At 40.6% G+C, this 14,144-nt stretch overlaps 1 protein-coding gene across 1 annotated transcript in view; it reads right to left on the bottom strand.

Moving 5' to 3' along the window:
• C3H8orf34 (chromosome 3 C8orf34 homolog) overlaps positions 1 to 13,904 on the bottom strand; it is a 193,757-nt gene extending 179,853 nt beyond the window's left edge. The window contains exon 1 of the mRNA XM_068396838.1: positions 13,836 to 13,904. Coding sequence (XP_068252939.1) covers positions 13,836 to 13,904 — 69 coding nt within the window. The remainder of the gene's footprint in view (positions 1 to 13,835) is intronic.
• Positions 13,905 to 14,144: the final 240 nt, after the last annotated feature.

Below are 14,144 nucleotides of genomic sequence, written 5' to 3'. Positions count from 1 at the left end.
TTGGAAGTAGATGATCTTTAAGGTCCCTTCCAACCCAAACCATTCTGTGATTCTATGATTATAAGGACTTTCGAGAATGGCAAGATCCCATTCTGAGTAATACAATGGTAAATTTTCATATGCTCAAATATTAGACAAAAACACTGTATAAGTAGTCACAGAAAAAAATGTTCAAGCACTTTTGCAGTATAACAGCTATTATTTGCAACACCTTAAATTCAAATGCTTCCAATTATTTCAAATTTTTTAAAATTTGAAAAAGAGTCAAAATACCTAGGGTTTAATTACAGCTGAACACAAATGGTAATGTGACATAAATAAGATACAGCAATATTTTTGCAGTGAATAAATGTCCACCTATTCCCAGTCCAAAAGTCTGGCCAAACACTCTTCTGAAGGTTCTGAGAATAGCCATTCGTCTTAATAGTCCAGAAAGAAACACCATCACAGGCATAACAGTCCATTCTCATGGGCTTCTTTTTCAAATCTTAAGCAATCATCTAGCTTTACCCAAATACTAATGCTCACTTTTTTATCCACTGGCAATGGACTTTTTTGACATTACTTCTGGAAGACAAAAAAAAAAAAAAAAAAAAAAAAACACCACAACCTACATACCCTACTTTTGCATTCCTGTGTAGTGATTTAATTGTATATGGACGGCCTATATTTGTGATAACTACTGGTCAATGTGAAAGAGAACCATAAAGAGGGAGGACAGAACTAATGTCATTGATATTTAAGGCCTGTGTTTTCCATGCAGGATTTATCAGTTTGTTCTCAGCATAGTCAAGCCATGAAGAGAGTTTGTAGGAGATTAAGAGACATCCAAACTATAATTTCTATCAAGCAATTCAGCCAAATGAGGAAGTTCAGCTGAAAGTCAACTCTTCACAAAAACACTACAGGTTGCTTTAACAAAACATTTCAATTTATCAAACTTAAAGGATTAAAGGAGCTATGTTTTTCAATAAGAATAAAAAAAAAGAATAAAATATTTCTATCCAGCCCTAAATTGTACATTGCTGTCAATCCCTATCTTCCAATAATGATGGCTATAAATTTTACATTCTCAGATCTACTCACATCTGCTCATCAATGTGTCGTTAAGGGGGAATTTAAGGTAGCATACCTTGCATCCTGAGGACAAACACAAAATAAGATATATGAAGACTTAAGCTAAAGTATAAGTGACCCAACTACTGTTAATCATATTTTTGGATCTCTTTCTTTTGTACCTCTCAGTATAATACCAGCACTTATGGCTGAAAATGAGATTCATTCAAATGCAGATTCATATGTAATGCTACTGGAAAAAAGCTGAAGCATGTATATGGTTTACCTTCTTGATTTGTCACATGGATTACTCATTATTTGTTCCATTAAAAAGTTACTTGCGTGCCCAAGTCCTTACAGAATCCTCACCTAAGTAAGTAATGTGAAAAACCTCCCTCACGCTAGCTTTAAAGAGCAGGTGAAAACTGAGAACTATGTCAATACCGAGCTGAAAAAAAGGTCTCTGAAATGAGAGGATGTTGGACACTTCTGTTTGGCGTCTAGGAGGACAAGTGCATTGGTTGCACAGGCTTAAAGCTGACACTTACCATATCATGCCCACAAATAAAGTAGGTCTGAGATAATGGGGACAGCTAAATAAATATCAGCTTACATAAGCAGGATACACTTTCCACTCTAAGTTATAGAGCAGCTAAGTGACATATATGATTGCAATACTAAAGCTATTTTTATATTATGCAAAGCATAAGTATGAAATAAGAAAAAAATTAATATTGGTCTCTGTGTAACAAAAATATAAGCTAATGAATAAATATTTTTTCCAAGAGGAAAAAAAAACAGGAAAAATGGCTTTAAAGGAACTCATCAAAAAACACAAGTTCTAATAATTACATCATATGGATCAACTTATTAAAATCACTTTCTAGCCCAAACGAGGTAACTTCAACACATACACAAAACTGGTATGTTTCTAAAAACTGTCATTTGCACTTTGACTATCTCCTCCATGTACGCTGTCACCATGGATCTAGTCAGCACGCCCTCGCTAACCCACCCGGGACATGACCTGCAACATCGACAAGCTGTCCTCTGGCTTCGGTTTTCAAACAAAGGACTAAAGGAGTATATTTTACAAGAAAGCTAGAGCCTGAAGTGGATATTTAAATAAGTACTACTGTACTAATGACTGAAAACTTTAAATGGGCAGCAATGGTAATTTTTAAGGATAGATAATTTAATTGTACCTAGAATTGTAGTCAGGTCCATCACTTCTCATCAGACATTTCTACCATCAAGACTGAAATTGCTTAGGCAACTAAGAATCACTTCATTTCTAGAAGCTGAGATCTGGGTAATTTTAGAAGATGTGATATGTTTTGGGTTTGCAGAGCTATTTTTAATAACAGCCAAAGCATTATTAATCTTATTTTCTAATGCTTTTTTTTAGAAAACAATGCCTGCAAATCACTGGTGTATGTTTTCGTTTGTTTCTGTCACAGCAAAGTAACTTCCCAACCCTGACAGTGATTGCCCAGTTAAAGCTTCCTGATGATTTGATTGCTATTAATTTAATGTTAGACTAAACCTGCCTGGTTACGAGTGAAGGCCTTCCTCTTGTGCATCAGGGCCCCACTAGCTGCAGCAGGGCTCCCTGGGGGAACACAACGTGCTCACGTGGACTGCACTGCAGCCCAGAGACTTGTCAGTGCTCTGAACCGCCACACTAAGCAGGGCAGAAGGGAGGAGAAATCATTTTTTTTGAATGTGTGGCACCAATTAATGGGATTAATAGCACTACCGGGCACTGAGGCAGCACAAGGAAAGAAGAGGAAGCAGAAGAGCCATAACGAGCTCAGGGCCTTGCTGTGAAACTCCTAAACCATGTGAAGACTGTAAGAGCCAGAGGGGTTTACAGTCTCTGTGCAGATAAAGACAGACAAAGGAAAGAGAAATAGAAGCACAGAATAATACATGATAATGCAGGGGAACAGCAGTAGCAGAAGTAGGAACAGCAGCCAGATAACTGGCTACCATTTCAGTACCCTAACTACTGTATATTTTATTTCCTCTCCTGACTTCTTAACTTTTTCTTTAGTGTTTAAGTAAATGTTAAGTGGATCTGCATTTTGGCCAACTTCATTCTTCTCATCTTTTTTTTATTGTCATAGGGAAACACAGAATAAAATAAATTCTCTTGACTATCTTATTTACCTTTGTTCCATTTTCTCCCCTGCTATCTTTTTCTTTCAGGTATTCCTCCTTCACAGGATAAGAAATCAAGATTAAATCTGATACTCTATCAATGTAGTCTTCTCTTTGTGTATCCCTTCTTTGCTCCATATTGGTAAGTCTCCATTCAGCCTTTGTCTCCAAATAGCTCCACTATCTTACACTTTGTATTAGACTACAGGGCATTATTATCTACTGGCATTATTCTCAACCAGGGCACACTTAGGAGGAGCTCCAAAGCACCTTTTTTTTTTTTTCCTGAGGGCTCTACATGGTGAAAAAGGTTGTGTCTTAAAAAGATACCCAGTGAGTGAGTTGCAGCCTGCCATCTCTCCAAGGTTAATCCTGTGCAGAGTTCATCCTCAGCACAATTATGGGTGGTGTTTCATGATGGCACACCCAAAGGAATTTCTGCATCTGCAAACCTTGGTTTTGTCCTCACCTTCTGTTTCCCTGGACATCTCTGCTTAGTCCTGATTAGGCGAGAAGGATAAGATTCTTCAGAATGCTTAAGATGGTGAATACCCAAGTCACATTGGGTGTATTGAGCGTGTCATGCCCAATTGGCCTGGCCATGTGCAGTTAATACAATGTGTCTGAACAGGAGCATACAGTACCTACTGTATTTACGCAGGACCTTTGTCCAGCGCACACAGGATTCTCAGGTGTGTCCCAATGCTTCAGAGCACCTATATGCATTGCATAGTGCATGCACATCCACACACACACACATTTCAGTCTGACAAATTCCAATAAACCCAGTTACAGAAATCCAGTAATCTTATCCTGTCTCTCTTCTCTTCTCCTTCAAATGAAACTATAGCCTTACTCACACCTGTGCCCCCCAATTCCATCTCTACAAAACTATCACAGAATCTGCCTCATAACATTTTTTTCTTCCTAACTGCCCTATCCATAATTGCTTCCACAGGTTCTCTCCTAAGGTCATCTACAGACGAAGCTACCCTTCCTTTTCAGTTCTACGAACAATCTCCCAAGTCTCCAGAAGAGACAGCTTCCACTTACTGAGGCTTCTAGGATGAATTCTGCTATCAACAATACAGAGCAGCTTTTCTGCATTAGTGCACCAAAAGAAACACAGAACTTATATTCAGAATTCTTTTCTTTGAGATAGATACCTGACCAGAGGAATCCTTCAGAAGCATCAGTTTACCTCTCCACTCATACAAATGTCAGCAGAGACGCAATGCCTATCAAATTGGAGTGTAATGCAATCTCGATGAAGGAGTTTGTGGCACAGCAGCCAGTGTTAATAGTAGTGCTAAGGACACCTTTAACTCCCAGGCAAATCTATCCCCAAGCAGTATTGCCAAGATCAAGTACTAGAAGTATGAGTCAGACACTGCAAAACATGCACATTTCTTTAGATAATAAGAAGTTTTATTTTCTTGTATTTGCCCTGTGTTTCTCACCCTTCAGTCATACTCTCAGCAACCACAAGCATTAGAACCTTCCTTTAAAAAAAAAGAAAGTACAGATCCCAGGTAACCATTTGACTGTGGGGGCTGAGATTATAAGAAAAAAAAATAGAAAAGAAAAAGAATGCGTTGGCAGCGTAGCATTAATCTTTGTCATCCCATCCTCTTCCATTTCCTGTCCATTCTGACTTTCACACTTAGTGTATTCTTATGGTCCACTTCCTCCTAATTCATTAGGCCATCCTCCCTAATTATTCAATTCCCTCTTCTGCTCCTTCACAGAAGGGACTGGGCTGGGCTCCATGACATTCTCCTGAACTACAGGGAACTGCACCTTTAAAAGGCAAGATCCATATGAAGCTAACTTAAGCACACAAGCTCCTGGTATACAGGGCTGAGAAGTTAGTTAGAACACATGGAGTAATTTGGAGATCACTTATGCCCATCTAGCAGCTTGCTACTGGAGAAAAAGGCAGCTGTGCTCCTCTCCTTCTCCTTACCCTCTGGCCACCTACGTTTTCTCTCCTGAGTCAATGCCATGTTCCTCATCAGACCACATGGTTGACCCACCGGCTACACCAACTGAACACTTTTCACTCCTTTGCAGACTTCCTTTTCTTCTATTTCATCTTCCCAAACTGGGTAACTGTAGTATGCGACAACCACCAGTTCTGGAACAAGAACAGCAGGAATGGGCAGCCAGCAATGAAGATGAACAGGACCTGCAGCAACAGGCTATTAGATCAGCCTCACAACCTGCAGTCCTAACTACTAAACCACCAGAGCGTCTGGAGTAAAATAAGCTATGAGAGGAGGAATGATTCAATTAAAATGGCTCCAACATAGCTGAAAGATCCAAACTCTCATGATTGCTGCCCTAGAAAACAGCTCCTCCAGAAGCCAACAAAAGAGCTTGATAAGTAGATTGTTCCAGCTACTATACAGAAATCTGGTGCATGAATACAGTGATTTTACTCATTGAATATTGCAGGGAGCTGGCAACATGAGGAGAGAGAAAGAATGCTTCATGTAAATACACAAGAAGGTAACAATTTCCACTGTCCATACGGACAGAAATTTTATAAGAGGTGGCTAATGTAAAATAGCCTTCTACTTATCACGCATGGGTAAGTGAGTTCACACACATTCTTCATTTTGTATGGACACTTCCCACAATTGTAACACATTTCCTCACCGTGCTATGTAAAGTTATGTTCAAAACTGAGGTGTTTCACTGGAAACTCTATGTTTAATGCAAATATAGTCCTTGAATTTTATGTGAATAGGGAAAGAAAACTGCCCAGAACAACAGAAGAGCAAAACCAGAGGGGCATCATGACTTCAGCCTAACAACTTTTGGATGAAACTAAAAATAGGTACTCTGTGAAACTGAGTAGCCGAAGGAGAAGTTAACACAGCATGGCATATGGCACCTAACACAAAAGTTAAGGCCATCAAAAATGTGTCTCTTGCAAGCTTTTTAAAAGGATATTATGCTCTATACTGAGCACAGATACGGTTGCTGGGTTGTCTTGGCAAAGGCATACATGTGCATTTCAAGTGATTATGCTCTTTTTCTGCGTCCTAGAATTAAATTCATGAATCCTTGTTCCTCCTATCAAATGAGTGCTGCTTTTCATCACCTTCAGTAACATCCAAAACAGGACACCTCCTTAGTCAGGGGGCCAACAGTTTCCTAACAATTCTGTTTGAAAATTATTTTGCTTTCACCTAGGTTTTAACTGTTTCTCGTGGTTTCAGGTAGAGAAGCATCTTAACACAAAAGGTATCCCTCTCATACTTCACAGCTGGGAGAATAAGAAAGTGTGCATCTATGCAAGGGGGATAATACAGAATACAGTCAATAACACCTCATTTTTATCTGGGTATTACAGACATTAAGGGGTTTGGGTAGTCTTTGTTCCAAAAGTTGGTGAACATAAAAATGCCTGAAGCCACCTCTCAAGTCCAGAGGTAACAAAGTATCTCCATTACCCCTCACTCTATAAAAGCACATATGCTTTCACAAGACAAAAGAAAAAAAAGATCACTATACAAAAAAACCCAAACCAATCACTAGACAAATGAAAATGAGAAATTATCTGTCCCCACCTCTTCATTTACATAAACAAGACAGAAAATGGAAAGTACCAAGTGAGAAGAAAAGACATTGAAAAAAGGGAAAGATTGATTAGACCTTCAAAAGTAGAGGCAAACTGTAAAAGAACATGATGTTAAAATGCTCTTAAATATTATGTTTCTAAATCAATTTTTTGACACTTCCGTTTACAAAGTAACATTTTTAAAAGAAGCATGCACTAATACCAGGTGTCTTTCTAAGTGTGTGGTTTTAGTCAGCGCCATGATAAAGAAGCTAAGAAACCCACTTGCTCCAGAAAAGTAAAGCAGCGCATCACACGCGGCAGAAATGCTGGTTAAAGTACTAGCTGCCCCCTTTCCTCTCAGAAGCTCCAAAACAACCAGAAGGCTGAGGCTGTGCTGACTCTGGGGTATGGAGAGCATTTAGCCCACTTGGAAAAGCATAAATCAATAACAGCAAAGAACACATGAGAAAAAATTAAACACTGAGTTAAAGCCATAGAAGTTTTTTATTTAATATTTGACATTTACATTTGTCCTTTGTACCAAAAGATTGGATTAATCAAAAGAAACAAAACAGTTGAAGAGCTTAATTCAGGTTTAATTAACACCATTCATTAAATATCATCCAAAACTTGGCAGAGACTTCATAATGTGATAAAACGCAAAGAAAAAAGAGCAGTAGTAATGGGCTTGTTTTGATCCAGACTGATTCATTACTACAGGGGTTGCCAGACAAAAATTCAAAATCACTGTTGTCCCAGTGCATGTCCTAGAGCAAAGACATTAGACTCATGGCATTTTATTTTATTTTAAACAGGAACATCTGCTAGCTCTAGACCTTAGCATTGAGCAGCCAGGCTCTGCTGGTCCATGATGGTAAGAGCAACTCAATTGAGAACTACCTCTCATTTTCCCAACTATTTTTTATGGCAAGCTAGTTATGCCTTCTGCTCCCCCTCACAAGAAACAAAGTAATTGTCATTTTGAGAGTTCAAAAACATTAAAAGATAATGTAACAAAAGGAAGTTATTATGATTCCTTTATTTTATTGTTCCGTATTTTAGATACAATTCTTCAAATTTAATTATTACTATTAGACAAAGAATATAACTTCGATTTTTATTTCTTTGTGTGTCTTGTGCCCAGAAGGAATTTTTTTTTAAAGCAATTAAGAAAGCCCAGATTTCCCTTTCAGGAAAGTAATGTTTTTACCACTGTGGAAACAAGGTTTATGTGATTATCATCTATGTTTGCAACCACACAAATGCATACCTGTATCTGTGATGTCTTTCACTGTCTCTTTCCAATATTTTTTTAAACCTTCCACTAATTTCAGACAAATTACCAGAGGAGCAGACATCACAAAAATGCAAGTTCTTTCAAATCTTGAGAGATCAACTACACAGGCAGCAAGACCAAAACATGTGACTTTCCTCACTCAGGAACAACCTCTTTTCTTAAACCCAGATTCCACAGGAGAGAATTATGAATGCCTCATCCACAGGGAAATTTCTGACAATTTTTGCATCTTGTTGGTCACCACAAAACCCAAGCAAAAATCATAAAGCCATTGCTCCTGGAGCTGTGTGTTAATGGAAAAGGGTCTGTCTATAATCTTAATTAGGGTTTCTCACCTGTTTTCCCTTAAAGACAACTTTACCAAGGCAACTATCAGAATGCACAGTGAATTCACCAAAAAGGACATCTCTGCACCATTTTTTTTCCATTTGACTTTCATTCCCCTTAAGTAGGTCTTTTACTTCAGTGCACATCAAGGCTACCACAAAGTCCTACTGTAGCAGGCAACAAAAAAAAATTGGAACATGTATATGATTCCCTACTCCCTGCTGTGTAACACACTGGCATTTCCAGATCACTGCTGGTTTCCACATATCCTTTGAAAAATCTTCTAATATTGGCTTCTCTGAAAGAGGGACTGCAAGGCTGAAACAATGTCACTGGGTAATCAGTTAGTACCCAAAATGATGCTCGTGATGTCCAAGTACTGAAAAACTTTGGTCTTCCAAAGGCTCCATCTAGCTGCCTTAAATCAAATGCTTCTCTGTGTAAAGTCACATCACCCACAATACAAACCCTTTCATGCTAGCAACAGAATCTAACCAATTAAGCATAATACCAAAACAAAATAGAAGACTGAGTAAGCTCAAAAGAAAACAGTTCTTTGAGAGCATCCCTATCATTCACATTGCAGATATTGCAGCTTAAAATGTAATTTGATACTGTGAGGAATCTTAAACTGGTAAATGAGACACTCAAATTGACTGTGTCTGCACTGTGTATTTAAGAATTGAGGGCAAACGTTGCTTCAGAAGATGGTCCAAACTCCAAAATTCATTCCCAAACTCCGACTAACTCAGTCACAAAGTACACTATAAGTACTGTTAGTCACCAAATAGGTGCATTAGGATGTGTTAAGGTTTACGTCAGAGGCATAGTTATTTTATTTAAATTAAATAATGAAAGCCAGTGCATAATACACACCAATTATGCTATCTTATTTAGGAAAAAAAACACCATAAATTAAAAAACAAAGAAGTTTCCTATTAAATTTGCTTCAGGAATTTTGTCTGCTAAAAGAAAACAAGGGAAGTACAGTAATGTGAACACAGCCTTTAAGTTGTTCAAAATAAAAATTGCAGTTTTAAATCCACATTACTTTGAGAAAAATTCTTAGGTAACCAGGGGTTTGGTATGTTTATTTTGAGAAGACTTATTTTGGCTTTTTATAACTCAAAGAAGTTACAGTCTTCTGGTTTGCATAACAACAATGTACCTGCCGGATGCTTTTTAGCTGCAGTTCTATAAGTAAGAAAATTCCAAAACACTAAATTTATCCCAGAGCCCTTTAAGATTTATTGCAATCTGCTCTTAAGAGTGCTGATCCAGCTTTCAAATTCACAGAAACTGTCAGGTTGCCCAAATGAGAACACAACTGGATGCTGAAGAGATACAGTCATACAGAAGTCTAGACGTATGGATACTCACAGGCAGCAGGATTAATCATTGAGATTATTAGCACACAAAAAGAATTTGTTGGATTGGATGCTTGAAACGCAAAGTGGGTCAATACTTCACTCAGACAGAAATGAGTGGGTGCTGATTCTGAATACTCTGTCCCAGCCAATTTTAGGCACACACCTCCTGTTCACATTTTAGAAAGATGGAAAAAAACAACAGTGAAGCTTCATGGCAGAAATAATTCACATTTAGAATTCTTGTTACATTCCAAGTGAAATGTAAAAAAAAGAAAATTCTAAAAAAAACCCAGGTAGTGCTATGCTACGTGTTACCACGAAAATCCCAGAAGAGAGGCGTTTCTAAAGGGCATTACTCAAATCTAAACTAGGTGTCTTACCACAGTATTCTCAGATGCCAATAATCTCTTGCAGGAAGATGTCTAAACTTTCAAAAGTGAAAGGAGAAAGAATCCCAAAGCCACAACACACAAAACCAACACAGAACGCGATAAGCCAGCTCAAGAAACCTGACAGAATTTAAGGGGTTAATTTAAGACCTTACTGTCAGCACTAACAACACCTGCATGGCCTGGCACATTTAGAAGTTGACCTACAGGTTCACAGGAATTTCACCTGCAAAAACCTTAGGCAACTGTAAGATTAAATGTCAGTGAAGTAATAATTTTGAAAAACCACGATTTTTGGATCTACATTCAACAGGGGGAAATGAGGCTGAAGTATCGAAGTTGTTTTGCAATCTGTCTTAAGTCTTAAAATTGACACAGTCTCAGATGTACACACTAACTCCCACCTACCTTCCTTCCCACCTTTAAGCCATAAATAAGAATTTAACTCATAAAAATATTTAGAATCAAGTGAATCGGTGCATTACCATTCATAGCTGAGTGGATAGAACTTCCTACTATCCATTAACAGGTACTGGTAGTCAGTAGGGGACTGATGCCTGCTGAGTCAGCCTAAGCTCATTATTTCTTTCACCAGAAGATTACTCCTACCTTTCTTTCTAGAGTTTTTAACCAGGGGAGGGCCTAGAGTCTTCCTGCATCTCACACGTCAGCATTTCTCTTGAACACTTCTCTTTTACACCAGTTAGATTATTCAAGTGTCACACCATACAAAACTTCAGCAAAGAAATAAAACTGAACTCATCTGCATATGCAGCATGTGCTAAGGGTAAAAAAAAAAAAAAAAAAAAAAAAGATGAAGTCCAAAAGAACAGATGTTCTTAGGTAGATACTGCTGGTTAATGAAGTACAAAAAGCCCTAACCACGGTAACAGAAGGCCACAAACACGGGGCAAAACAGAGAAAAGAGACACTACCAGGATAATTGCAAGCAACTGGAACAGAATGACTAGCTAGCAACTAATAGCATCTACTGCTCTTGACTGTAATGCAGGGGAATCACACTTCATCATGAGGAAACCTCCAAGTGTTCCAGCCATCAGCTAACTGTGCCTGCATAACTGTCTAAGATTTACAGTGTAAAGTCCTCCTGATCACTGGCCATTCATTATGCAAGTATGCAATAAGATCTGTTTACGCATCACCATCCCTGCCTGCATGTCTCCACTTCCTTCTTTCCTGTGACTGCCCTCAATTACCCAATATTATTTTATGCACTCCCTAAAATGTTGGCTTGAAGTATATATTGAACAATTATAGTCACAACCTGCTCAGCAAATAACACTGCAGAAAATTGAATCCAAGTCTACTCTGTTCTGACTTGGTATTAGAAAATTAGTACTCACTGCAAAAAAAAGATGGCTGTCACCCATGACAAGTGATGATTAATTAGCATCAAAAACAGAAGTGGTGTAAGAAAATGCTAGCTGTCCCTGAATGAAAGACAAGCACAGGTCTCTCTTCTCAATGTGTCAGAACTTTTAGAGACATGAAGAACCGATGTGTTAGTGCATATATCTCACTGTGAACACATGGTATTCTTGATACACCACAATGCATACATAATAGGAATACTAGTATAGAGCATAAGCTTCACCCTATGCATAGTCTTTGATTAATTCCCGTCAGCTTCAAATACATGTCTTCCCCTTACTGAGGACTACAAGATCAGGCCCAGGTTGTTGATCTTCAAAAAAATGTTGAGAACAAAATATACATCACCAAAATGAAATATATCTTCCACTTCCTGATTACCCGTTTAAAATCTACTTGTATAAGAATCATGATACTCTTCCTCCCAGTGTTATGTATCAAAATAACTTTAAACAGCTACATGAATGCTACAGCCCTATATCTTAAATCCACTCCCTAGTATTCAGGTCTAAGTGGATTCCACACAAAAATCTCTTCCTGGTATACAGGAGTGCCCTAACAACCTGTAGACAGCATGCAAGGTTATGCAAAGAGCCTTCCACAGACTCTACCGCAATGAAATTCCTACATTACAGTGGTTAGTGAAGTATTTAGTGAGATATGAAACGCTGTAACAAATACAACTTCATTTTTTCCTCCACTATTGGTAACTAAAGCATCCTGCTATTTAAACAATAGAGATGAGCATCTTACACTACTGAGAAACTAGGTTAAAACACAGTGACTCAGAAGAGTGATGTCAAGTAGTTTGTTTGAATTTTAATGTGTGAAACAATGGGTTAAGAAAATTTAGAAGAAAATGACAGCTATCAAGGGCCTAACTCCTCAACAACCCTTAATTCCCATTGAAATATATAGGAGTCAATTACGTATATAGCCCTAGCAACTGTGTTGATTGAACAGTCTTTTATTCAGAAATTGAACCACACAGATGTTTCCGTTTCTATGAATTCTAGAACTAGAAAAATCACCTGCTGTTCCGTAGTACCCAGTTACAGTTCCACCAAATGGGGTTTTACTTATTGTAAAACGAACAAGCACCTCTGACACTGAGCCAACATAATCTGCCACAACAGCCTCAGCCCATGCAAAAATATAAAAACTGACCCTTAGCGAGCAGTTTTCTGACAAAATTTGAACCTTTCTTATGAGGGTTGGCAAATGCTACCCAAAACATACACTACACCAGAACAAGAGATTTCATACGTCGTAAGCTTGATTGAGAACAAGTTAAATACTGAAAAAGGGAGACGTGCCTTGGAGTAATACTACCAAAGTATAATATATGTGCATAACATATGTAAAAACCGTAAGAGAAATAGGATGGTAAGATGGTAATAATCGAGTTTACTCTAGTACCCTTTTAAATTCTCCATATTCATAGCTGATGCAGAAATATTAAAACATGCACACCTCTGCATCCACAAATTCAAGCAAGTGCCTCTTTGTAAGACCAAGGAAAATCTATACCAAAAATACCATTCCCAAGTGTATGACTGCAGATAAAGATTTCAGAAAACACCATCGACAGGGACTTTCCGCAGGACAGATTTCATCCCGAGTGCCCGGTCCCGAGGGCGAGTTTCCCGGTGGGGAGGCATCCACCTCTCCCTCCTCGCTAGCCGGCCACGGACGGACGCCGCCTCGGGTCTCGCCCGCGGGCCGTGCGGCGCCCACCCCCCACGGCTGCCGCCCTGGAGACAGCGGGGCTTGGCACCGCCACCGCTCCTCGCGGCGCACGGAAGGTGAGCCGGTACGCGGCTCCCCGCGGCCGGACGGCCGGGGCCGGGCCGCCGTCCCACCACGGCGCGGCTCCGCGGCCGCCGAGGCGAGGCGGGCAGCTCCGCGGGGGCGCCTCCAGGGGCTTGGGGCGCCGGGTGGCAGGACGAAGGGGCACCTGTTCCGCACCCCGCGCGGGCGCCTGTGAAGGAAAGGGCGGCGCGTCCGTCGCGGGGCGAAGAAGCGGGGCACGTGGGTGGGATGGCCGGGAACGGCTGCGCGGAGCTCCGGCACTCGGAGGAGGGACACGAGGGCACACGTGTGGTCTGGGCAGGGGGTCCCCGGCCGGGCAGACGCCGAAGAGGCGCCTCAAACTCGTCCTCGCTCCTGCGCTCACCTGTGCTCCGCGGGGAGCCGCGGCCATCGTGGGGGCACCCCCGCCCCCACCGCTGCCCGCCGCGGAGGAGCCGGCCGGCAAGAGTGCACCTTACCTCGAAGAGGGGACCGATCTTATTCTTCTCCAGGTATGCCTGGATCCTGGTCTGCTGGTGAGACGCCATGAAGAGCTCCGGAGGCGGGGGCTGGAATTCCTCTTCCCCGGCGGCAGCTGCAGTCCCTCTGGCTGCTGGCGGCTCACTCCCCCGCTGCCCAAGGGCTGCCACAGCGGGAGCGGGGGAGGCGCTGCGAAGGGGCGGCAGCCCGAAGTCCCCGGGACGGAGCTAACTCAGGTAACCGGGGAACGGGGAGGGGGGTAGCCGGGTGCCAGTCGCCCGCTGAACTGGGCGCGGGGCGGCGGCGGG

The sequence above is a fragment of the Nyctibius grandis genome, chromosome 3 (genome assembly GCF_013368605.1).
Source record: "Nyctibius grandis isolate bNycGra1 chromosome 3, bNycGra1.pri, whole genome shotgun sequence".
Lineage (NCBI taxonomy): Eukaryota > Metazoa > Chordata > Aves > Nyctibiiformes > Nyctibiidae > Nyctibius > Nyctibius grandis.
Note: the sequence above shows the minus strand (reverse complement) of the source record. Positions and strands in the feature narration are given on the sequence as shown.